The sequence below is a fragment of the Ambystoma mexicanum genome, chromosome 8, assembly GCF_040938575.1.
Source record: "Ambystoma mexicanum isolate Mex_15411 chromosome 8, UKY_AmexF1_1, whole genome shotgun sequence".
Classification (NCBI taxonomy): domain Eukaryota; kingdom Metazoa; phylum Chordata; class Amphibia; order Caudata; family Ambystomatidae; genus Ambystoma; species Ambystoma mexicanum.
The window spans coordinates 1249901982-1249929442 of record NC_090929.1 but is presented as its reverse complement, the minus strand read 5'-3'; the positions used below and the strand labels follow the sequence as shown (position 1 = coordinate 1249929442).

Genomic DNA, 27461 nt, shown 5'->3' with positions numbered 1-27461 from the left:
GTTTGTCGCTTAGGAATTCTGCGCCTTGTTTGTGTATTGCTCTGTGCGTGATGCACATGGCCTTGAACTTTATTCGCTGTTTCAGAGGTAGCCAGTGTAGTATTTTTAGCGCGGGTGTGATGTGTTCTCTTCTGGGTAGCTTGAGAAGGAGTCTGGCTGCTGCATTTTGTATGCGTTGCAGTTTTTTTAGAAGTCGTTCGGGCATGCCCAGGTATAGGCTATTAGCATAGTCTACTCTGGACATGATCAGCGCGATGATGGTAAGTGTTTTGTTGACGAACGACAGGAACGATAGGATCTGTTTTTGCTGCTCGCAGGAGGAAGAAACATTTCTTGATTACCGAGTTTACTTGTGGCTCCAGGGTGAGGTTGTTATCCATCAAGACCCCTAGGTTTTTTACATTTGATGATGGTTCTGGTGTGGTGCCGAGCTCTCTTGGCCAGGGGATGTAGTTGATGTCTCCTCCCTTTTTTGAAACAATCATTATCTCTGTTTTGCCTGGGTTGATTTTGAGATGGTTGAGGTTCATCCAGTTGAATATGTCATGAAGGCAATTCTCTAGTGTGGTGTTTTCTTCTCGGGTGTCTTGTATGTTGAAGATTATTTGAGTATCGTCGGCGTAGTTGTAGCATGTGAGGCCGTGTTTTTTGATGAGTTTGATTAATAGGTGCATGTAGATGTTGAATAGAAGTGGGGAGAAGGATGATCCTTGTGGTACTCCGCACGCGGAGACTCTGGGTTTGGATTTACAAGGTTTCATCCATATTGTTTCTGTTCTGTTTGTTAGGAATGATTTGATCCATAGTAGGGCAGTGTCTGTTATCCCTAGTCCTTCTAATCTCTTTATGAGGATGGCGTGGTTGACAGTGTCGAAGGCTGCAGACAGATCAAGGAGAATCAGGGCGGTGCTGTTGTCTGAGTCTGCATTTGTTTTTAGGTCGTCCCATATTGAGAGGAGAGCCAATTCTGTTCCTCTCATAGGTCTGAAGCCAACTTGTGCCTGGTCTAGTAGGCAATGCTCTTCTATGAATTCTTGGGTTATTTGGTAGACGTACGTTTCTAGCAGTTTGGCTATGTAGGGTATGTTGGAGATGGGACTGTAGTTAGATGGGTCCTCCACGTTTCCTGTTGTGTCTTTAAATAGTGGCTTGATGTAAGCCGATTTGAAGGCCTGTGGTACTTTGCCTGTTGAGATTGAGAGGTTGAGGAGATTCCTGTGGTATTCCATGGGGGTTCCTTGTTTGAGAATTGTTTTGTATATGTCCGGGGGGGAAAGGGTCTTCAGGAGAGCCCGATTTGTTGCTTTGGTTTACCAGTTTGACGAAAGCCTCAACTGATATTTCTGGGAAGTTTCGTAGCTTGTTTATGTGTTCCTCTTCTGTGTCGGTGGGGTTTGAGCTGTGAACGCTTGGCTTGTTTTGTACAAATGGAGAATAGTGTGGCCATGCATTCCCTCAACAGTAGAGGTGGTGTAGGGGTGCTGCCTCAGTGCAGGGCCACAAGGCATCAATGGTTCTCGGTTCTGGACAACAATCTCTACCTGTCAGCAGCCCATGATTCTGGGTTGGAGAATGTTGCAGGCGCCCTGAGCAGGTGACCATTAGTTTTCCACAAATGGGAATTTCTCAAAGAGATTTTTGCCTCTAGGGGGACCCCATCATGTGAACCTGTTCATCTTTGATGTCAACCAGAGTGTTATTTGGTTGGCTCAAGGGAATTGAACCTGTAGGGCACACTCGAGGTTACATTGTAGAGTGGAACTTTCATCTCCTACTATGCATTCCCCCCAATTCTGGACATCTGCTAGTCCCCAGGAGTCTGAGGAGGTTCAGCTCCACCCTCAACCTGATCGCTCTAGACTGTGCTTGGAGGACGTTGCACCTAAAACATTTTGACATGAAGATTTGTCCTTCCTTGTCAGAAGATTAAGAGGTGACTAGTGTCCCAAAGTTGAAGAGAAGACTCAAGAAACAATTAAGAAGTGGGCCATGCAAACACAAAAGGATAGGCTAAAATGATAGACTATCAGAAAAGGCACTGAATAGAAATGCATAGGGAATTGTGAGGGGTCAGAAATGTGAGGCGGACACGCTTTGGATGATTTCTCAAAATATGCCATTTTATTAAATCATACATTTCATCAAACATCTCATTATCCCTACCCTGACGAGGATTTCTCTGCCTATCAAAACTAAAGGAAAGACTCTAACAAAGGATACGTGGCCCTCACACTTAAGCGTAAAATGTATGGCAATTCACAACAAACATAAACAATGATATTTCTCGTGTATATTCTCTGTCTCTACTTATAACCTGGGGCAGCTCCCCTTCCCTAGATTTCAAGTTGAGTTCTGTTCAATGTTCAACATAAAGAAACAATAAAAAAAACATTTTTGCAACAAAGTTCAGCTTAGTTCTTAACTCCCTCACTTTGTCAAAAGGAAGTTCCGTTAGATAATGTCCACTTAACAAAAGATCTATTTTTCTTCTTGAAATAGTGATTTCCACTTCATCAAACAGCATCAATGATGTTGTGGGTTATGATGTTTTTCCATGACTTTTGTCATGTAAGAAATGCAATTACTTCTCAGACTTCAGAAACACAACTTCTGGCAAGGCAAAAGAACGCAGCCTATTGGTAGCACTTCTCAAGTCTTTCTTTATAACTTTGAGTCCAAATGTATATCTTTGTCAGGATGACTTCCACCAGGCTAATTCTCATACCCGGTTAACTTCGGTAAGGATTCACCTTGCAGGTCTATTTGCCTGCCCCGTAGTGTTCCACATTTAACTGGGCTTCTGACGTTTAAATGTACTGACAACAAAAGATGTATGAGCGCTTCTACTGTCTGCAACTTTGTGACTTTTAATAGCTTTCCAGAAAAGACTGCATTCACATTTGTGCTCCTTAACACCTTCATGTAGACAAGGCACTGTTCCTCTGAACACTCGCATGTCAGATGGGCAGCCTGTTTGCCCTTTGTCTTTCTACAGCATTAGTATTTGCCACAACCTTTGTGACTTTGAACAACTTTTCAGAAAATACAAGATCCACTTTAGTGCCTCTCAACACTTCCAAGTAAGCAAGGTACTCTTCTTCTGAACAACCACTTTGTCAAAAAGGCAGCCTCTTTGCCACTCTTGACTTTCTGCCACAACACCACCAAAGTTAACCCCAAAGGATATAATTCTAGCGTTTCTCCTTATGGCTTTAATAATGTGAGTCATACCAATTTTGAGGGAACATTTAGATTCAGCAGGTTTCACCTTTTCACAACCTTGCATTTGCCTCTATTCTTTCTGCCCCCCTCGTGCAACCCCCCCCCCCCAAAAGCAGCTTAACCGTATGCCTGTGGATAGTCTCTTTTGGCTGATGACAAAACTTGCACACCTCTTGGCTGGGGCAATGCTTGTGCACTCTTGGCTAAGATAATGCTTGCACCATGATTGGCTATGAGAAAATATACTTCTTTCACTATTGGCTTGGGCAATGACTGTTTCTTCAAACTCACACTTCAACTTTATAAAGGACTCGTCAGTTGACCTGTACCTCAAAAATTAATTTGTAAGTGCATGCGACCAGTCTTTCACCTGTTTCAGAGAGTTTTATGTTCAATTGACATGACAGAGTGTTTTACTCTTACGTAAGTACTATAGAAGTTGGTCATTCACACATGAGGGCTACTTCTGAAAATGTCCAATTGTCTGACAATCAACGGTCGGTTTGTTACTACTTTCACTCATACGCAAGTCATTCTGCTTGGCTACAGTTGCCGGCCTTTTTTTTCTCAAGGGCTCAGAACGCTTGCTAACACTACCTGGCTTCTGTCTTGCTCCCTTTGCGTGCTGCAGGGTTTGAAAGGCTTCTGGATTCTTTTGAACACATATCCCTCTTCGGTAACCGTGTCTTCGGTCCTGCCACACCACTAAGGAGCCCCTCTTGCTCCTGAGACCCTCGGCTGCACAACATCTTTCAGCCACGGTCTCCGGCACATTTTCTGTTGCACAATCTCTGCAATTAGGTTCAAATGGGGAAAAGAAACCTTCATTCACGCCATCTGTGCAACCTCTTCACTTCAGATTTAGGGGGGACAGGACCCTCTCAGAACGGGCAGTTGATATCTGCTTGGTCAAAGTCCTGGTCCCACCAACATTTGCCTGGATTGCCAACAACGTGTTTCTGCTCTGCTGCTGCCAAGGCTGCAAGTTTTCCAGCTCCAGCTACTACTACATCTAATGGCCTGCACCTGAGGGGGCCTTTTAAGCCCCTCTGCTTCCTTCAGGTGTGGGTCATTAGGCTTAAAAGTCTGATTACTACTACAGCATCCTCTTCAGCCCGCTTCCTCATCCCAGTATTTAAGGGATTATGGGATTTGTAATCCCAACTAACAGAATTAGGTTTTCTTGTCAACTTCCTATTTTAAATGCATAGTTATTTTTCTTAAATGCATTTAAAGATGAAACATGAAGGTTTACTTGAAAAGAGTTAGGTAGTTTAATCCCTTGTGACTGTACCTTTGTGAGTAAGGGCTATTTATTTATTTATTTATTTTAAATCTTGGAAGTCTCAAATGATCTTTCCTTCCTAGCTTCCTAGGGATATTTAAATATGTCATACCAGTTTTTCTCCCATCAACATATCTAATGCTTATTTCAGACACATCATAACGACAATACGCCATTACATGTCTCGGTACATTCAAAAGGTTCTTCCCCTTTAAAGATAAATACTGTGGCTCATTCCACAGGATACCCTCACCACCCTGGGCCTTATCTCTTCCCAGGTGATCCTCCTGCAGTACACCACCCCCAAGATCAGAATCCGGAAGCGCCTGCCTTTCCCTGGCCACCTGGGAGGAGACTTTAGGCAGTGTTTTAATGAGGGATCCATAGGATTCATCACAGAATGCAAATGAGCCAAATACATATGTTCCTACCTTTGGGTATACACAGAATGGCTCATGTGTTTCCTACAAAGTAATTGGGACAGCTAGATTTCTGGACAGTGTGCAGAGTCATAACTAAACCCCAGCAGGGGAAGGCAGCCGCTACCTGATCCTAACCTATTGTAATTGATTATTGGGGGTGGTAACATGAGGGAGAATCACATGGGAGGAGATGGCTGTCGGGGGGAATTGGTGACTCTGTTGGGAGAGACGCGGTATTCATCTTCCTGTGAGGAGGAAAGTCCTATAATTCCCAAATCTCTAATGGCATGCTGAAGTTGCACAAGTACCTCCCATGAAACTACCCAAAGAATATATTATGAACAGTCAGCTAAACAGAGCAAGTTTTGTACCTCTGGAGTTCAAGAATTATGTTTGCATCCTCTAATTGTTATGATTCTGTGTTAGGTAGAGGTCTCAACCCCAATATTAAATCACAAACCTTTTCTGACTCTCACATTTCTCAATGTCGGAGGGCCAAAACCACTATGGACTTCAAAGCCCTTAATGCCTGTGGTACTGGGACAAAGAAGGGATCAGAGTTAGTAAGGATCCAAAGTGCTGTTAGCCAGAATGTGCGGTCTAGTTGTGGCAAAGAAAGACACCTGAGCGGGACATTTAAACTCAGGAATTAGTGGCAGCTGAGAGAAGGGAAAAGGAGAGATACGGGAGAAATAGCAAAGGGAGAGGCTGTCTGGTGTGCTGGGATTGCTACAGAAGGAAGAACGCCAGTTGATGCCGACATGAGGTGCAGGTGTATCACAGTGCAGAGTGTGTGCAGCGGGAAGCAGCGTCTGGAAGAGATGTGCCCCATCCCAGCGTGTGGCGCTTTAGTATGTGAGAGGTCACAGAGGATCACCGGAGATGTCCGAGCTCTGAGGAAGAGCTGTGCAGTCCACTGGAGGTACGCAGGAGCTGGAAACCAAGCACATGGGCCGCATGAGGTCAGCCGAAGTAGCTGACAACGAAGCAGAGACGTCACAGAAGACCGGTCAGTTGGCCTGACACTAAAGGTGACCCCCGGGGCACGCCAAACAGAACAGTTGATCGTGAATAATAACTTTGAATACCGAACAAGTACAAGCCAGAGGCGGCAAGGGCGCAACTCCTCTTTTATGGGACGCCAACTGGGGGAAACTTGTAACCCGCATTGCCAACATACAAGAGATTGTTAAAAAGTAGTTAAAAGGCAACTTGGGTGAAATTCTTCTTTCCCGAGTTTCCAGTTTGGGAAAAATTGGAACTCACATTGTCAAGAGACTGTAAAGAGAAGCAGCCGTTGTTGAGCCCTCCTCACAAAGTATACTGGTGCGTAGAATCTTGGAACAAACGTTGCCACTGAGATTTGTAAACATTGCCACTGAGAGTTGTAGTTGTAGTGGTTTTCTTCCTGGCAGGTGTGTACACCATTAAAGGGACCATGGTAGTTAGTCGTGGCAGGCGAGCATGCCAGGAAAGAAGATGGTCTGAAGAAATGTGTTTGTGGCAAAAATGTGTGGTGGCAAGAACTTGTTAATCTTATTATTATTTTGACAAATTGTTGCATCACCAAAAGTAGTTGGTGTGCTAGCTGGACAAAAGTATATCATTTGCAGAATAAGTGTGACATGTTAATAGTTGTTTTGCATTCTGAGGAGATCCATTTCCTTGGTTTATGAACTTGTGTTTTGAGAGGAAGAGACATTTGTTTTACTAAGGTGTTTTAAGAGGAAGAGACATTTGTTTTACCAAGGTGTTTTAGAGGAAGAGATGTTTGCTTTACACAGAAAAATATTGTAGGAAACACCTGTTTTGTTTTTCGAACAAGTGTTTGTGAAAGAGACATTTACTTTATCAAGTGGATAACGCAGTGGATGGATAAGAACTTTTGTGTTGTACTGATCAGAACTTTATTGAATCAGGACTTTACCAAGGGTATTCCTGAATTGATCCAGGGTGAGGGAGTCCAACCCTGGTTACAAGGAGTACCTTCGAAGTTTGAACTGTTTTATATTGTTTTGTGGAACCAAAGACTGCCAAATATTTCTTGTATTATTTTGATTAGTGTGAGGGTCAGAGACTTTTTGGACATTAGGTTGTTTTTCTTTAATTTTAGTTTAATAGGCAGAGACATCCTTGTTAGGAAAGGGAAAGATAGGTGTTTATCTCGCCCCTTTCGATTTAATAAATGGCAAATGTTGAGAAAACTATACCTTTATGTCTGTCTTACATTTCTGACCCTCCCAACAATTTACTATGACAGTGCTTTACTCTGAATGCTTCTGGGAAGGAGCAGCAGGAGTTTACTTCTGTGTCTGAACACTATGGCACAAACAAGAAACAAACTTAAAAAAACAATATACTTTGTGTTCAGCAGGAACAGGATAGTGACCGTCGCTTGAAACAGGAACCAGCAAATTGTTAACCAATATGGCACAGTGAAAAGTATAGAAAAAGGAAATGTACAGAGATTGGCAGTTTAGAACCCAGCAACCAAACTCTTTTCAAGAACTTACATAAACACAAGTGTTGACAAGAATAATAACATAAACCTTCACAGAGGATCCGGCAACAGCAGACGGCTGCAAAGGGGCTCAGCAGGAAACCACAGTCCAAAGCCAAAGGATCTGTAAACACTTCCAATGCAAGAAGAAACCGCTACTACATCCAGCTGCTTAATACTCAAACCCCCTAGGCTCAAACAGGCTCAGTAGCTGCGTCTGGAGCATCAGAGCTGATAATGTTCCTCTCCCCTCGCTGTACCTTGGAACGTACAAGCAAAGCTGGTCCATTGGACTTCTGAAGATTGGAGTTCTCAAGAGCTTATATAGAAATATTGAGATTTTCGAAACCACCAAAGGGTGCATTATTGGCCATGTAGTTTGTGCAATCAAATATGGAATATCGAATGTGAAGTCAGAATACACATTAAATGGGTTCAGTGTAGATTGTGGTGATGCATTCAGAATTCCAGATGGGGCACAGAGGGCTGGAAACTCTGAGAGAAAGTGTCCCTGCTCTCCTAGTCAGAAGGCAGAGTTCTCGATCTGAGCCTGTACAGTCTCGGCCTTCATGTCTGGCAGCTGAGAGACTGAGGCACAAAGATTGGGGCCTGTGTGACAATGTCATACATGTCCTCCTTTCAAACAGGAGGCTGGATACTGTGAGGAACCCAGGGGTTACCACTCCTACTCCCGTTGGATCCTCTGCGCAGGTGGCCAGGGAAAGGCCATCGCTCTTGTATCCTGACCCTCGGGGTGGAATAGCAAGGGAGGATCACCTTGTTGGGGGTTCCTTGAGGATTGGGAGTGGGGTGCCCTTGAGCAAGACATGGTATCCCTCTTTACCTATTGATGCCCAACCTGACCCTTGCCCGACCTTTATGGGCTGTCATAAGCCAGCTTCCCTTATTTCCCCATGTAACACTTGACGTTACTGGGACGAAGAAGAGGCGACTAAGAGTAATAAAGACTACACCCTTTCATCACTCTGGTACTCGGACGAGGTAGATGTCTACAAAGAACTGTGAGGGTGGGGCATGTCCCTTGAATTATGGTCCGGCAGAGGTTAGTCACTGTAAGTTAGCTGGGGGCATCCAGACGTGTACTCCCTGCTCACTGTGTTCAGAGAGGCACAGCTCCACCTCACTGGTGAGGCCCAACAAGGCCGAAACACATGCATGGGGTTTCTGTTGGTACTCTTGTTGAGAAGGGAATTGCCATAGCATTTCGGTGCTGGACTGCCCATGTGGGTGGGACAAAGACTGATATGCAAATGGATATTTCCCATCTGTGAAAGGTACAGTGAGCAAAAAGCAGATGGCTACGAACTCTAAGTGGTTAAAAACCACTGAACAGGTTATCATGCTGTGTTTTTTCAAGAGAGGGGCGCCTGCTACCTTTTTTGTATTGTGGCAATGGGTATGCATACCAGACCAGTAAGAAGTAGGTGTGATAGGGTCAATAGTCTGACCCTGTCAAGAAGCGATGGGGACCCCTTTCAGCCTGGAGCAGGAAGCCTACCAGGGTGGAAGCCAGAGACAGTCCGACTGCTGTGGGGTATGGCGGCAATTGGAAAAGTCCCAGTCCCTTTCCCTTCTCTATGTACCCATGTCATCGAAAATGGTACCACTCTTAATCACCCAGTACCTCCTTTCCAAACGCTGCCCGGTTTCTCTCTATTTGTTACAGGCAACTACAGATACCAGCAGCCCCATTAGTATACTGAAGAGACAAACGTCCACAAGAGCCCCTGCAGGGATTCCCTTTGTCAGCACACCCCAACCGACGGCACAACACCATAGCATTTCTACATAAGCAAAACTAACAGACCACACATGGTGCTAGGGCATGGGAGGAATGGTGTCATCTGCTCCTTGCAAGAACCTCGATCACCTATATCACAGCCGTGCAGCGGCATTGCAACACAGACTGTCAATCGCTTAAATCAATGCAACTGCTTACAAGTAACAAACCAGTGGAGTGGCTATTTAACTCTGCCAAGCCTAGGATTTGTTACCTCACATGAAATGGAACTTCGACAATAGCAGAGTACCATTGAGGATCTGATGCAGTCCTGCACGAGAGAAACGGAAAGGAGTGGGATTAAAACCCCTTGTGTGTTTTGATATCTGTAACACCTCCTGGGCGGGGAAGGATTGGCACGGGGTAGCATAAGGGGAGAGCCAATGGAGGCAGGATGGGGAGATTATATCGGACAGCAGGAAACGGGAAGGTAAGAGGAAAAAGAGGCGGTAGACCAAGAGACCAGTCAGAGGAAGGAAGGATGAAATTAACCTGGTAGCAGTTTATAGAGAAGGTGAGGTATTGGCTAGTGAAAGAAAGTAGTACTGTTGTGTTATGAGTCTTTGCATGAGTGGTAGTGGTAGAAAAGGGAGTGAAATTACAGTGGTTCAGAAGAAGGTTGGGTTGAGTAGTAGAGGTGTGACTGTAGGAGTGGTAGAGAAGGGAGTTGTAAGAGTACAGAGTCTGAGTAGTTATAGCGTGGAGGTGGGAGGAGTGAGTGTGTAGATGCAGGAGTAGTGGTTGAGAGAGCAAGGTAGGGTGAGTAGTAGTGAGTGGAGGCAGTAGAGGGGGTAAATGTAGGGGGCAAGAGTGGAGACAAGTAAACAGAGGACCATCGGAGTGACGGGAGAGGAAGTGATAAGGAGAAAGAGAAGGAAGACGGTTGGCGGAGTAGGAAGAGATGAGGGGAGCATAGAAGGAGAAAGGCAGAGAGAGACCGTAAGATCCAGGGAAAGGTGTAGGAGGGTGTGGAAGACCAGGCGAGTGCTAAGAGTGATTCCAAGTTGCTATTCAACTGGCATCCCTGTTAGGTGCCACCTAGGTTGATCCCAGCGGAAATCCAGGTAGAGAATGCATGTGCCTTTTTAGCTCATCACCCGCAGACAGATTGCTTTTAGATAGTAGGGGTTACCGATCGTTAGTACCTGTCCAGGGTTTAGCGAAGCCTGTGCTACGGTGGAAGTGCCCATCCCTAGGTTGGAGAGAGAGGGACAGCCACTAGGCCTGTTGCTAAATTAACAATAATATATGTTGAACCTCATTTGGTAGTAGGTGTTGTGAGGAACCTGCGGGTGTCCTCACTTCCTTTACCCCTGGATCCTCTTCTCAGGTGCCCAGGGAAAGGCCATCACTTTTGGATCCTGACCCTGGGGGTGGATATGCGAGGGAGGATGACCTGGGTGAAGGGAACCTGGGGAGAAGATGTCCTTAGGTGAGACATGGTATCCCGATTCCCTTTTCAGAATGAACCCTCGAACCCTAAAGCCTTTGTCGACTACTGTCAGCCCTTTCCCTTTTCTTCCCTCCAAACTGTCCCCCTTAAACATCACCTCAATACTGGGACGAGGAGGAGACCAACTAGGAAGACACATCCTCATTTGATTAATACCAACACATATCAGAGACAACACAGAGGTATACATACTTATTTTATTAAAGCAGACCTACCAAACACCACTCTGGCACTGAGACGAAGAAGAGGGCTATGAAGTTATACAGGTGACACAACCAGGCACACCCACCTAATAAGTTCCACCATAGTCAGGCAATTGGACTTAATGACCCCACACCTCGAGCCGCTTAGCACTCCTAACGGATATAAAGCTTGCTACATGGAAGAAGGTAGGATGGGCTGGAGAGAAGGGAGCTGGAGACCCAGGTGCTGTGAGCCGTGTCAAGCAGGAGAGAGACACGCCGAGGTCGGCTGTGAGAGAGTCTGAAAGGCCTGCCACTCTCATTATTGGGTCCGTGCAACAGGAGCTGTGGCACTCCAACAAACCCCTTCCACCGCAGGAAACCAGGAGAGCAAGCAGTGCTCTCTGTGACTGCCGCAAGAGAAAGGTGAAGCTTGGGCAAGCCGGAAAGCAGAACGAGGAGCGTTCAGTTGGCAACACAAATGACGAGCAGAAGGGAGCTGCCGTCTGTGGCCAGTGAGTGGAATCCAGGGAACCACTCATGCCGGCGTGCTCTGGGAAACTGTAACAAAGTCCTTTTGAATTCCCGAACAAACTGACCGTTATTGTAAGCACTTTCTGAATGCCGCACAGAGAAAGAAGCAAGTTGAGCACTCGTGAATGGCGTGAAAGCAAAGTGGTGCATGAAGCAGATACCGCAGAATATATTGTATGAAACACAAATATTGGCAGTCAAGATAATACCAAGAAGGGTATGAAATGAGAAACCAAGTATTCACCCAAAGCTAAAAGGGGTCAAGGAATTGCAGGTAAAGAGGAAACCTGTGTTGGCAAGAGCCAGAGGAATACAGAAAAGTGTAACAAAGTGCATGGTGGCCAACCAAGCCTGGTAGTGTCTGAAGAGTGTGACACTGTGGAATCAACTAAACATTACTGTCAAATGGAAGCAGTGGCTAATTGTTGATGAAAGCAGTCAAGAAGGGGTATCTGTTGCGTGACCTGTAATGGTTGGACTGTGTGGTCTGACAACTGCGCCTAGACCTAGTGCTCCCTGTATGGAAAAGCCAATGAAAGTATACATAAAAAAAGCGTGTGTTTTGCAACTACCTTGTATGTGATTTTGAAGTCAAGAAACAGAACTGCCTATGTGAACTGGTGAAAAATACTGATCATGGAGGAGCTGGGAAGCGTCCCAAGGAACTGTTTGTTTTTGAAAGCTGGAAGATTTGAACTCTTTGGTAAGGGGACCCTGCGATATTATGAACTGGGAAGGGAAAGCTGATCATAAGCCAAGAGCTGGAAGAAGCACTGATTTTTCTTTTGAACACTATTCGTGTTGATGCTGACATCCCTACACGTTGTATACAGTTAGTTGTGAGGGAAAGTATAGGTTTTGGAAACAGACCTTTTGATTTGGACTTCCTTACACAAACTATCCTTAGTTTTCTTTAGGTAGGGAAGTCCCGCCTTAGCATAGGCCAAGTTAGGCCTTACTTCAACCTGCCTTTTAAGTTGTTAAAACCTTTGAAAATCAATTTTGAATCTGTGGTCTGTCTACTTCATGATGCCTTCACAGTGTGATCTTGAGGCCATCTGTGACATAGGTCAGTCGTTAAATGGTATCAGTGGGCATCATTTATTGTATCTGAATCAGCGTTTAGCAATTCCTTTCCATACACCCGTATCTGCCATTCTTTTCTTGGCTGGCAATAAACACAAATCTGTTTGGTTGAATCTTTTATGACCGTGTACAAAATCTTGATTTAAATGTATTCTTTTTTCATATAGCTCCTTCGCCTGTAGAATGTATTTTACACTGCAAACATTTTAGTGTTGCCTTTATATTTTATTTTGATAGATCTGTGTATGATGACCTGCCAAATGCTCACCAAAGGTTCATGGAAAAGCTTGATGTTCGCATTCGAAATCATGACCGAGAAATTGAAAAGATGTGCAATTTTCACCATCAGGGGTTTGTCGATGCAATTACAGAACTTCTCAAAGTAAGGGCTGAGGCAGAAAAGTTAAAGGTAAGAAGGAATCTGAACTTGTTTAGATTGGAACATGAGAGTCAGAGTGAGTGTTATGCAAGCAAATTGTGTGCACAGGCCCAGTGTATCCATTTACTGACTAAAGTATATGCACGTAGAGCTTGCTGAGGTCAAATTAAAGCTTTTTTAATGCAGCCTGGCCACCAGTGGAGCACTATGTATTTAAGTGTTTATTTTTACAGTACTAGAATCAATGTGATTTTTTTGCCGCTGCTATCATTTTGATGCTTTAATATACAATATGTTTCTTGTCTATGGGTGTTAAGAATAGCCCATGGTATTGAACCCGCACCCCTCCTACCCCTCTCTTAAATGTTGTTACGTTGCATCGTTTTAGACGTTTTGGACTGGGCTGTTTGCGCGCTTGCAAACCAGTGAAGTGAGTTACACACAACTTGATAGATAGTGCAAGAGTGCACATAACTTTGAGTCTAAACAGTTGTGTATTGGCGCTATACAAATGTCCAATAAATAAATAAACCACTGGTCCCTTTTTAAACATTGGAGAACGTTCATTTTATTGCAGTTTTTTGGAGAAAGATGGCTTTGAACTTGGTTAATTAACAGCATTTGCAAATCCCACTTCCGGGCGTTTTAATCCTCGACTGCAATTAAATATAATGGAAATCAACTCAAATCGGAGAAAACCTACTGTGAATAAATCACGTTTTTTCACCCTGTTGAAAAAAGTCCCTTTTTAAGATTACGAACCAACCAAAAAATGGAATCCCGTTGTATTATCCAATTTTTAATTGCCAGTGTGCAGTGGGACATGTTTGGAAGGCATTTGCCTCTTGCCATTTATTCACAGGCAGCCGCTGTGTTTAGTCAAACGTCGGGATACAAAACAGGGATTGGTGAGACGAGGCCCTTTTAGCTCTCTTTACACTTCTGAGAGGAAAATATGCACACCAGACAGAACGAGCATAGTTCAGCAGAGGTTACGATTAGAAAAGCATTATATAAAGGATATTCAGATAACAAGGGGCCAAACACAAGCGTCAATGAGGTCGCTGAGCATCTTTGTTTGGAAAGTAATGAGATGTTTTAATAAACTAGAATGTGCTTTCCTATTATGATGACCTAATGAGTCACATATTATGTGGGAAAATTGGAGGTTGAGCTGTGCCTGCACCTGCGGCATTAAAAATGTTGCTGTGGTTTGGGGATTTCAACGTTTGATGTTAATCAACCACCCAGTGTATGCATTCAGCAAAGTATGAACGTTTAATTACCAGAAAATGCAATCGCCATTTCTTGCAGACAATGAATGGCACATAGAGCTCATTGAGGTTATCAAAAAGGGACCAGTGGTCAATTGGGTCAATGGTTTGAATTGTTTGACAGACCTACAGAAACAAGTAAAGTTCAAAAATCCCAAGTAAATTTGAGAAGTTTGCCACAGAATCTGTTAGAAAGAGCTGTCAGAAGTAATTAAAGTTAACAAAAGCCCTTTGCGATCAAAAGTTCAAGTTCAAGCTGTAGAGTTAATTTGAATTTGCATTTCTTTGTTCTAAGTTTCTCATGAAGTATGATCTGATTACAAGGGTGAGCAGTTACATCAGGGCAATATGTGCATATTTGTCTAACAAAGGTGAAATTATTTTTAAGGTCCAAGTTATTGATACTAACCGAAGGCTTCAAGATGCTGGGAAAGAGGTGAGAATATAATCTTTCTATTTTGTTATTTACTGTGCAATATTTGTAACCTAATCCTTCTGTTAAATTTCCTTGACTGTGAATGTGTATCTTTATTTTTTAAGATGATATCCCAAACTGAAGCTAGTATCCGGAGTAGAATTCAGCAAAGAAATATTGCAACTGTAGTGGATAGGCTTCAACTGTGTCTCCCAGGTTGGTTACCACTGTTACACCCTGAATTTAAGTTAATATGAAGTGTTTTGCATGCATTCATTTTATTAATGCTTAAAATACACTGCTGCCAGTCACCAGTCTAAAATGTTTAAACCGTCATATTAGTGACCCCTGTGCAGTTGCAATAGATTATCCTGCAGCTTTTCTTTTTAATCGCATTTCAAAATAAAATACAGAGATCAACAATCTTCACTTAAGCAGCAGTAGGAAATGGACAAAGATGTTCAGTTCAATGAACAGAGTTGTTAGACCAGAACAGGCGACCTTTGCCCTTAAATGCCACAACCATGGGGCTTGCTGCTCAGAACTACGATTAACTCCTTTATGTCAAAAACAGGATAGAGAATTGTTTCGACCCAGGCTGTAAAATAATCTGCGTTAGGAAATTCATGTCCTTAGAAATCTACAGGATGTGCTCTGTGGCTGTGTACACGATTCACATCAAGCTTGTTCTTAACTTGACTTATGGGTGAGCCTTGGTACCTGGATACATTGAACTAGAACATGGTGATTTAATGCAAGAAGTGTCCTCTTAATAAAAACGATACTAATATGTGATCATAATCGGTAGCGTAAGCTATAACAGAAGAATGCCGGACTTGTGTTTATATATTTGTTTTTTACAATTCCATTTACACAAAACAGCTGCCTGTAATTGGTATAAGCTACTTGTTAGTTACAAGGTTCATTGCTTCAATTTTGAAATTTGGGGGCTTTACTTCTGTGTATTGATTTTAAAAATGGATCCGCAATAATATTGAATGGATTGCAAAAGTAAATCCGAGTCTGTGTTTAAATAATGAGAAAACATTTAGAACACTTTACATTTTCTCTGTATCACCAATCTGCTATTTCAGAAATCATGTAAGAGTCTAAAAGAACACAGAGAGAAGTGCAAAGAAATTGAATCATCCTTTGAAACACTTGAGTATAAGCGCATAATAAACAATCAGACATAATTCAATGTGTACAAGTGGTGTTAACATTTGTACATTTTGTTTAGAAACTTCTGATTTCCACACATGCAGTTTATGTAAGCACCAAGCAATACATAAACCACACACTGTATTGTGTTAACGCAAAGCCTTTGGGTGCGTAGTCCGCTTTGTGCACTTGTGCGCCCAAGGGGCATGTGTTAATTAAGCATTATGGCATGACAGACAGTACTTTGTTATGAATATCGTCACGCCTAGGGTAGGGTGTGTGGCATAGTGCCAGTCTCGACGCGCCTGCATCTCAAAGTGACGATAATGTTCGAAAACAGATGAACAGTTGTGACCTTTCCCCTGTGAATGGGATTGCTGAATGCACGGTGACCATATTTTTGGAAGTTAAATTAGTCTGGAATTTTAACTGTACAAATAAGTAACAAGTACAGTTTGTAGAGATAATTGAAAGATGATATATCTTTTTAATATCAGCTCTCCGTTAGTTCCCGTGGAGTATTTTGATCTTGTTGGTTATTTAGAATGTTTTCTACCATCTTCCTCTTCTATGATAACGTCTTTCGTTTTCTTATTTATGACTCCTGCGTTTTTTTCTCACATCACACATCATATAAAACATGCAAAAGTAAATGAGCAGGTAAAAAAGCACCTTTCAATAAAAGGCCAGAGACTTCATACTGGAAAATCATTGTTTACTAATAAATATTAGCAATCAAAAACGGCTGAAAATAATTATCAGTTCATTGTAACATTAGAAAAAGAAATGAATTGAATAAAAATGTTTGAATACACCTACAGATTTAGAAATATACAAGGTGTTGCTAGCATTCATGCTTTGCCCAGACCATCAAGTGCGGCAATCACTCCTGCAACAAGCTGAAGCCCTGCTCACTTCAGGATTCCTCTGGCCCTTAACTCTAGAGTTGACCCTTTCCTCCTGGTTGGCTATCACTGGCGCAGGTTTCAACCTGATTGACCCGGGATACCATGTGGCCACTGCTTCAATCTTAACTAGAGCAAAAGAATCCCCTGTTTGGAAAAATCCTGTCCCCTTCCCTGTGCAAAAGAGCAGCGCCTCCCACAAGCACTGAGCAGCCCCTCCAACAAGGCCAGGGACTGCTGCTCACTTAAGGATCCTTCTGTGCCTAGAGTCCAGGCCTGACCCTACCTCCAGGGCGGACATCACTGGGGCAGCCAGGACCCTGACTGACCAGAGAAACCATGTGACCCTCATTAATCCTTTGCCCCAGGCATCCCTGTGATCCCAGTCAAAGGACATCTTCTATTTGGGCACTTGTCTGTTTGCCCTGTTAGGGCCTACTTGGTCTGTGGGTCCTCTTTGCATGTTGTCCTAGCAGCTCTTTGCTCATCCTACCCAGAGTGCTACAACAAACCTGTTTTGACTAATCATTGGCCATCCTAGTGCTTCATCCATACCATATCACTCCATACATGGGCACCCTGGACCCGCCATCACCTGTGAACTACCTCAATTTTGGTTGCTTAGGGCCCTGCACTAAACTAATCAATGCATTTGATTCACCTGTGGCACTGTCTACATTGATGACATTTATTCTGGCCACCTACAGCCCTACTCTGAACTTATCACTGCATTTTGTTCACCTATGGCACTGTCTAGATTAATTACTTGTGTAGCCCATTGATGATGTGTATTCCTGTTTCGATGGCCATTTTTTTTATGTATTGACTGAATTTTGATCACCTATGCCCTTGTTTTAAATGTATCCACATGTTTTGGTTACCTGTGGTGGATATATGTCTTTACTTCTTCTCCATTCACTTTGCCATATATTCACTTTGTAATATTTGCCTCTTCATACTTTTATTTCTTCTAGCATTGACTTCTCATTACAAGGAGAGTTCCCCTTTACCTGCTTCTTTTCCAACCCATATTATTCCCATAACCCCATTCTTTGACCCCAAACTTAACCTTACAGGTAACCTTACCATATTCATTTTACTGTGACAAAATGAAGATGCAGACAAAGTAAAGGTAAACAGAAGTAAATGTATGAAGACGTAAATGTGTGACAAAGTGAATGTAGAAGAGGTAAGTATGGAAGAAATTGTCTAGGTGAAGTAAAGGGGGATAATGCCTGGGTTTTCTGTCTATGTTGCTAACTTGCATTTTGATGAACTACTCTGGAGGATCAGAAGGACGCGGATGCTGTAAAGACATTTTCACTGTATAGTTTATTTAAAGTAAAATTAGGCGTATGTTTTCCTATGGCAACAGGGTGTTCCCTTCCTATTTTACTAACTAAGGTGCTCGTCAGTCAGTGTGAATGTCCAAAACAAGTCCGTCCACTCTAACCTTTCGAATGAATTGTGTCCTCCCACGTATTCCTCATCTTTTAATATATTCATATTCAGCTTTAGCTGCTTCAGAACATTTTTCCAGTAGGGGGAATTGCACGTCGATGCCAGTCGACTCAACATAACGACATCTACGTCAGCATCATAGACTCAAGATCGGCTTTAAAAAACACCACAACTGTGGGGTGAAAATGTTTCTTATGGACCCCCATCGGTTGTGTCTATGATGCTTGAGATCCAATCATAAGACATCAGAGTGGGGATCCTCCCTTTCGATGACAGTGAAAGAAGTTAGGGGGAAATTAGCTGCAGGTAGGTCACATAAATCACATTGGATGACTCCATCAAAAAAAAAAATTCCAATAAGTCGAGGGGCAACTGTCCCCGTCGGAAGAAAGCTAAAAGACATTCTCAATCCAGGAGGGGATCTCACTTCTCGTCATCTTCATGACGTATGAAGAAAAGGAATTGCAGGTTGCCGTCTTCTTCGAGTTCCTCCCCTGAACGAGTAACCTGTCTGACGAAATCAGCTTCTCTGGCTGAACGGGAGAGATTCCGTCATAAAATGCTCCAAGTCTTCGAGAATGCGGCCCAACCCCCTCGAAGCAGAAGAGTAGGAGTCACCCCCCCTGTTAAGGAGAAACCCGACAAAGAAAGGGCAAACGACAAACCCTGTGCACCATCGAGCCTGGGTGTCCATGAAAAAACTCCTCGAGAACCTTCGAAGATTCTGTTGAGTCGAGAGCCTATGCCTGCAAATGCAAAACTCCGACATCATCGACGTTGAAGCAGTCAACCCCATTGCTGACAGCATCTTCGACGCCAGTGTCATCGAAACCGTCGACGGCGGCGAAAACTTAGACCGCATCCTCAACGAAAGTGACAAAGGTGTTGAAGGATGTCAAATCTATGGAAACCTTCACTCCACTGCCAAAAAATGTTTTTTTCAAATCTTTCTTCAATATAGGAAGAGGATGAAGCACGTCCTTTTGGCTTGGAGTATGGAACACCATATGTTCCGGAGGCTCGACTATCAGAAGAGTCAAGGATGAGGGACCTTTATGAGACACTGCAAACGGCAAGTGGGATAGATTCCTCCCCTGAGCTTGAATTTGGCAGGCCATGCACGCAGATGGGTCATATCGACAGTTAATGACTAGAGTCATTGAATAATTAGTATGGAGTAGGCCTGCGCCTCCTTACGGTGATGACCTGACTGATATTTTGGACAAGGGACCTCAAGAGGACGCTATTCTGCCTTTTCATGTGGCCTTCCAAAGGCGTGTCGGTGTCAACTGGGAAATGCCAGAGTTATTTCCGGCGGTGAATAAAAGATTTTCTAGTAAATACATGACCTCTATTAGTGATCCAGTTTACTTTTTCAAAGATCCCACTCCAGAAAGCCTGGTGGTACAGGCTGCCACTGCTACATCAAAACAGGCTGCCTACCCGACTCTCACGTCATCTATATGAGTGGTGGGGTATTACTTCAGATGCATGGGCATTGGAAACAGTAGCTCAGGGTTACTGCCTTCCCTTTCTAAAAAGGCCTCTGAATCATCCACCGGGGAGAAACTCTTTAAAAATTCCAGATCTGCTCCTTGTGCAGGAAATGTTGACCTTGCTGGAGAAAGGGGCTATGAACCAGTGCCTGTAGCGGAGAGGAACATGGGTTGGTACTCCCTTTCGTAATCCCCAAGAAGGACGGAGGATTGAGACCCATCTTGGACTTAAACTTGAACAAGTACCTCAGGAAGGACAAGTTCAAGGTGGTTACCCTTTCTCAGATCCTTCAGGCCCTTCAGCTTCAGGACTAGATGGTATCATTGGACCTTCAGGATGCTTACTTTCATGTGCCTATCCATCACAAACACAGAAGGTACCAGAAGTTTGCCGTTGGTGGTTCTCATTATCAGTTTTGGGTGCGTTTTGGGCTGACCTCCGCCCAAGGGTTTTCACCAAGTTAATGGCGGCAGCGAACCTCAGGAGAGGGGGGATTCACGTGTACCCGTACCTGGATGATTGGCCGATCAGGGTTCGTTCTTCCGAGCAGGCCCTTGAACATCTCGGCGTACCCTGCCACACTCGCCACAGACTGGGCATCTGCCTCAATTTCAAGAAGTCCCACATGATACCATATCAAAGGCTCCAGTTCATCAGAGCAGTCCTGGATGCGTCCTTGGGGAACACCCTTGCCACCCAAGGTGAGGGCTCAACACATTTTGCAGATGGTCACCAAATTCCAGTCTGCTCAGCGTCTTCTGCCCTTCGACCTTTTGAGGTTGCTCGGCCTCCTGGCATCCTGCATTTTTCTCATTCCAGAGTCTCGCCTGAGAATGAGGTCCCTCCAATGGGCTTTCAGGACTCAATGGTCCCATTTCTCTGACAGGATGTCACACCCTCTTCAAGTTCCAAGCAGAGTCGCACAGGATCTTCTGAGGTGGGCTTGCGCGGACAACATTCTGAAGGGAGAATCTTTTGGGCAGTGTTAGGGAGAATTCTCTTATAAGGCTAATTTCCCAAACCTAGTGAGTCCCCCAGCAGCTTTGCTGGATTTTTGGGGTTTGTTTCTTTCTCCTGCTAAGAGTGAGACTCTTTTTCTCCCACTCTTAGACATGATTTGAGGTATATCTTTGACTTGGTATGTGCTTATGGGCTATGGGGTCTTTTACTCCATAGGGTATCATCTGTTTTTGTATATGTGTTACACAGTACCCTCAGTGCAGTAACACAGGGGTGTCATAGTGACCCCCAAACATAGACTCCATACCCTGGTACTGACTACTGTCTCCCAGGCATGTAAAGTCACCATTGGCTTTGCTAGTCCAAAACTGTGAACAGAACCAGTACAAACCATCATATTGTGGAAGTACTGGAAGGGGTTAATTAGATTACCCCTCGGTCTGTTTCCAAGGGGGCACTGTCCAGTCCCCCCTTGTCGAGTTTCTGGCTTGTGGCAGTGGTTACCACGCAAGATATTCCACCAGAATATTTCCTATGGGATTTTCCCATTCCTTTTAAACGCACCACTTTTTTGGTGCATTGTAAAGCTACCGCTGGTTTATTTATTTAATATAAAATCACCGGTTGGGTCTTTTTGCCAGAACTCTTTCGCAAAATGGCGTTCGTGTCCGTCTCTAACTCCAACCAAGGTCGGGCCCTTTGTTCCACTTTTTGGCGGGCTTCTCCACAGAAGCCCTCCAACTGGTGCCACTCTGTCTGGGATTCACAGGATGTGTGGGTGGGGGAATTGGCACCCTGGACTGCGTTGCCTTAGCAACACAAGTTGCACTCTGTCTTGATTGGCCCAGTGGTGAGCTGCCCGGCTCACCACTTAGCATGTATGAGTGACAGCTCGGCTATTTGAATGGGTGTTTTTCTGCATAAAAGCAGGGCTTTTGGGACTGGAACTTCAGAAGTCGCCACGGGACCTAAGAAATCCGAAGAGGGGAGAAGCTGAGCCATCTGCAACGACGACACCACCGGTGGAGCCCTGCTGCAACGACCTCACCACTTCCCCGACGACAAGAGAAGATCTTCAGCTGCAAGAGTCTTCTCCCACTGAGCTGGTGGGGACAACCAGTTCGACATTCGCCTTCCAGGACGCCCCTTGGTCGAATCGCCAGTGCCAAGCACCCCGGCGGCCGGATAGCCAAGCTTCAGTCCACTGGGACCGCGAATAAAAGGAGCGCACCTTTTAACCGAACGAACTCCGCGGCTGGTTTCATCCCTGAGCAGTGCAACGACTCCAAGTTTCCTCCTCAACGAGATCTTCTCTTCCACTGGTCGAAACCACGAACTGCACCTGCTGCCAGGAACAACTGCCACCGCTGGAGCTTCCTCCCTTTTAAAGGTACTGTGTTCCGCCTGGCCTCCCTTTCTTCGGATCGCTAAAGGTGACCCTTAAATCCTTGGCTTTCCAACTGGGTTGGCCCCCAGACCTTCTAACTTTACACTTACTACACAGGTGTCCACACTAGCTACATAGTGCACCCTATGCCTAGTTGAGTCTTTTGACCATGGCAAACTTTGAGCAATGGCGCGTTAACACAAGCGCTTCGTTTCTCTACTATTATATTTACAGGCTATGCAGAGCTGATAAGTTTCTTGCTGCATACATGAGAAGGCACTTTGAAGTCTCACCATACATGGGATAGAGATTCAATGCTCTCAAGATTCAGATGAGAGCATACCTTAGTTACTTAGAGTTCACTGCTTTGTTCTGTATAGATTATTTTCTGTACAAAGAATCCTGCGGGCCACTATATAATTTGGTGGAGTGACAGATTCCCTTGTCTCTCCACTACAGATCAGATCTCGCCAGTAGTCGTGCTTTTCTGTGGAATTCACAGTTAACCTACTAGACAGCTACAGTAATTCCTCCGGCCCCTGGCACAGGTGTACACAAAAGTCCATTGATGCGGTCGGTACCACCTTTCATTGACAGTTGGGATCTGATTTCTTTGGGTTTCTGTAATACACAAATTTCTTGGTGTATTCACAGACGGGGGATTGAGTAAGAATCTCCCATCGGGATATAGTTCCTGTGTTCCTAATAAGAGAACCCGTCCACACGCTCTTAGAGGTAATTTAACTCATCATTTGTGCCTCTTTAAGGACAAGGGAGGGGTTAGTCACAACCCTCCACTTAAACAGTATAGCACTAGTGGCTATATGCATTTGTCTTGGTATTTCTGCATTGTGAAAAACCTCCAGTGTTGTGCGAGAATTTAAGCTCAGCCAGCACACTAGAGCTCATTTGAGGACACCTAGATAAGGGTCCTTGTATATGAAGTGACAATCAATATCAGCTGCTGAGGAAAGTTCAACCATATATTGGGATAAAGAACAGAAACATGTTGAGTGACGGCCCCTGTATTTAACAAGGATCTAAATAACCACTCCAAGTGCATTAAATATGCGTGATCTGTGATTGTACATGGATTACAATGATTCATTTGTCTACTGATTTCTCACACGCAACCAGTTCTACTATATTTTGATATGGAGTCACGTCTGCGCTTACGTCATCTGCAGCTCTTTTAGCACTTGTACTGTATTGTTGATGAGCCATTTAATCTTTGAGCTCCTGTTTAATTATTGTTGTGTAATAGTTATCACTGTGATTTTTAGCCACTGAGAGTTTATTCTGATTAAAGCTTTTCTATTTTTGTAATTGTTTTAGTATTTCTGTGCATTCTTCACTGTTGGTTTTCCTCCCACTGCATATACCTTGCCTTCCTGACCCCTTTTGTTTCAAAGTACCATATATTCGATTTGGATTGTGTCCTCTGACGTATTCCTTATCTTTAACGTATTCCTTATCTTTGATGTTACCAATCCCAGCTTGCTGGCCTTGGAAATGTTTTCAGTAGAGGGCGCTGCGCGTCGACATCCTTCGAGTTGATGTCCCTCGACAGCCTCCGTCTCGGCGCTGACGTAACCGTGCGTATAAATAGACTCGCGCAGCGTCCGTTGCTCAGTTCAATTTTTCCGCGCTTCGTGGGCATCGGAAACGTGTTGCTCAGTGCTTTCTTCAAGAAGATTCAGACCTATTCTTCGAAGATATCATCTTAATTCGATGGCTTCTTCATCCGAACCATCGACCCGTCGGTCCGGCTTCAAAAAGTGTTGTGACTGTGGGAAGAAAATGTCGTTGACGGATCCTCACAGGATCTGTTTGTGGTGCCTGGGATCGGAGCATCACTGTTCGGAATGCGAGGACTGTATGTCCATGACGGCGAAAGCCTTGAAGGAGCGTAAGGGGAAGTTAGAAAGAGGTAAGACTCTTAAATCTCTTACTCCTTTGAAAGTTTCTTCGGCAGAGTCGAGACATTTGTCTCCTCGTCGTCATAAGAAACATTCCCGTTCAAGATCTCGAAGCAGTTCCCATCAGTCTTCGAGATCGAGACATTCTAAGAAGAGGCGTCGTAGATCTCCCTCTTCTTCGTCTTCTTCTGTCTCTCCGGAAAGGGTCACCTGACCCACGAAACACAGCTCTCCAGCTAAGTGGGAGGAATTCCGTAAGAAAATGCTTAGTGTCTTTGAGAAAGCGGCCTCGACCCCCTCGGAGACGTCTAAATGTGATACCCTGGGTGAAAGACCCAAAAAATGAAAACGCTGCGAGTCGTTGCACCCGGCGAGAGAAACTACCCAAGAGCGTCATGAACCCTTGAGTAAAGGCAGTAAGACCGTGTCATCGACGCCGTTGTCGAAGGTTTCTTCGACTCATAAATCTGCATCATCGATGCCGTTGTCGAAGGGCCCTTTGACACATAAATCGGTTGCATCGACGCCGTCTTCGACGCCACTGTCGACTCCGATAAAGGACAGATCTACAACTGTCACTACATCTCAGACAGTAGAGGTGTCGAGGACCTCGACAATGACGTCGAGAATGCCATCGACTATTTTGATGACACCGAGTAGGATTCCGATCCTCTCGAGTACATCGAGGTCTCTTCAAACTTTTTTGATGCCCTTTTCGAGTTTGTCAAAGCCTGTGACTTCCACGTCGACAACCTCGACGTTTTCCCAACCAGTGACAACACATTTGGCTCCTTCTGCTCTAGAAATGGGTTTTAAACCACATCCTAGGTCTGACTATTTTACAGCCTTGTCCTCAATATATGAGGAAGGTGAGGATTCCGACCATGAGAGACCTTTTGGTTTACAAAGGACCACTACACCCATACCAGAGGAATTTATCTCTGAAGAGAACAGGTTGAAGGACCTTCAAGACTCCTTACATGAGGCAAGTGGTTTAGATACTTCTCGAGAAGTAGAGTTTGCTAAACCAGACCCTGGGGAACATGCTCAGACCCCTTATAGGGTTCTGATGGCCAGAATAATCGAATTCATGGGGTGGTCTACACCTACACCCTCTTTTCAGCAGGATGACCTTACTGATATTTTAGATAAAGGTCCACAGGAGGATCCTGTTGTCTCCTTTCATTCTGCTCTGCAAAGAAAAATGTCTGCAAATTGGAAAACTCCTGAAGTTATCCCTGCAGTTAACAAGAGACTGTCTGCTAAACACAGAGTATCTGCTACAGATCCTAAATATTTGAGCAAACATCCAATTCCAGAGAGTTTGGTTGTACAAGCAGCAACTTCATCAAACAGTAGATCTGCATACCCTACTTTTCCACAGGACAGGGATGATAAAAGATTTGATGCTGTGTCAAAAAAAGTATTTTCAGCATGTAGCATGGCGCTTAAATCTATTAACGCCACTTTCACACTTGCAAGATTCAGCCATACACTTTGGGAGTGTGCTTCATCAGCGGCTGACTGTCTCCCAGAAGGAGAAGAAAGGGAAGCATTTTTAAACATCATCAAGGATGGAAAAGATGCAATGTGCGAGTCCCTTCAAACAGGCATTGATTCTGCTGACAGTATCAGCAGGGCCATGGCGGCAAGTACCACAATCCGCAGATTTGCGTGGTTGCGGAAGCCTGGTTTTGCTCCAGATGTACAAGCTAGACTTTTGAACATGCCCTTTGACGGCACTTCTTTGTTTGTTAAGAAGGCTGATGACAGCTTGGAGAGATTACAAACATCCAAGGCAGCAGCGAAATCTCTTGGGGCTGCAATCCGACAGACTCCGAATCGCCCCTCAGGAACCTCCTGGAGGGGTAGATCCTTGCACTTTTACTCTGCATTCGGAAAAGGTAGCGGACAGCCAGCTCAAAGGGGCCAGAAACGATTCACCCGTGGTGGACGGGGAAAAGGTACAAAAACCGCAGCAGCAGGTGCCACTTTACCCTCGGCAGCTGCGTCAGCCGCTTCTAAACCCCTCTGAGGTCTTCCCTCACAAGACACCAGTAGGGGGCAGGTTAACTCAACATCTGGCAGAATGGCAGGCTATTACGTCAGATGCTTGGGCATTGGAGACAGTTGCCCAAGGTTACTGCCTGCCCTTCCTACACACCCCTCAGAGTCATCCACCGGGGAACAACTCTTTGAAGTTTCCAGATCCGCTCCTTCTGCAGGAGATTGTAGACCTGCTAGAGAAAGGTGCCATAGAACCAGTACCTGTAGCGGAGAGGAACAAGGGTTGGTATTCCCCCTACTTCCTAGTACCAAAGAAGGACTGAGACCCATTTTGGACTTACGAGAATTGAACAAATTCCTCAGGAAGGACAAGTTCAAGATGGTAACTCTTTCTCAGATACTTCAGGCCCTCCAGCTTCAGGACTGGTTGGTATCTAAAGACCTTCAGGATGCTTATTTCCATGTGCCTATCCATCTCAAACACAGGAAATAGCTGAGGTTCGCAATTGGCAACTCTAATTATCAATTTCGAGTTCTGCCATTTGGGCTGACCTCCGCCCGAGGGTCTTCACCAAGCTAATGTCGGTAGTGGCTGCAAGTCTAAGGAGGGAAGGGATCCACGTCTACCCCTATCTGGACGATTGGTTGATCAGAGCAGTATCTTCGGAACATGCTCAGATCCATTTGGATTATGTCTGCCACTTCCTTCACAAGCTGGGCTTCTCCCTCATCTTAAAGGAGTCACAAATGATACCATCACAGAGACTCCAGTTAATTGGAGCAGTCCTGGACACTTCCCTGGGAAAAGCCTCACCACCAGAAGTGAGGGCTCAAGATATTCTGCAGATGGTCAACAAGTTTCAAAATGCCCAACGTCTTCCAGCCTTCGACTTTTTGAGGTTGCTAGGCCTCATGGCATCCTGCATTTTCCTAGTGCCAGAGGCTCGCCTGAGAATGAGATCCCTCTAGGCACTGAGAACCCAATGGTCGCAATTCTCAGGAAGAATGTCAGATCTCCTTCAAGTCCCGTACAGAGTGGCTTGAGACCTTCAGTGGTGGGCCTGTCAGGGGAACATTTTCAAAGGAGAACTGTTTTGGCAACCATGGCCGGAGATAATGGTAGTCACAGATGCCTCACTCATGGGGTGGGGAGCCCATGCCAATAACTTGACCATCAGCGGTCGTTGGTCTCCATCGGAGTCCAGACTACATATCAACCTGTTGGAGCTGAGAGCAATCAGACTAGCGCTGAAGGCTTTTCTGCCATCAGTACAGGGGAAAAATGTCCTGATAATGACGGACAACACAGTGGCCATGCACTACCTCAACAAAAGAGGAGACGTAGGATCACTGCCACTGTGCAGAGAGGCAATGCAGCTCTGGTTTTGGGCAATTCAGGAAGGAATCTCTCTGTCGGCAATTCACCTAGCCGGAGAGAAGAACTTGACGGCGGACGCTCTGAGCAGGCAGAGTACAGTTTCCCACGAGTGGGAGCTAGCTCAGGAAGTCCTTCAAGAGATCTTCGCCCTTTGGGGAACCCCTCAAGTGGATCTGTTCGCCACCAGCATCAACAGGAAGTGTGATCAGTTTTGTTCAAGGGAATTTCCCCCA

The 27461-nt window shown here is 44.7% G+C and overlaps 1 protein-coding gene across 4 annotated transcripts in view; it reads left to right on the top strand.

The window, feature by feature from the left end:
* The window catches only part of EXOC6 (exocyst complex component 6), a 2769442-nt gene that overhangs the window by 672185 nt on the left and 2069796 nt on the right, over positions 1-27461 (top strand). For all 4 annotated transcript variants that reach the window (XM_069611363.1, XM_069611365.1, XM_069611364.1 and 1 more), the window contains exons 2-4: positions 12723-12894; positions 14527-14574; positions 14679-14769. In XM_069611363.1, coding sequence (XP_069467464.1) covers positions 12723-12894; positions 14527-14574; positions 14679-14769 — 311 coding nt within the window. The remainder of the gene's footprint in view (positions 1-12722; positions 12895-14526; positions 14575-14678; positions 14770-27461) is intronic.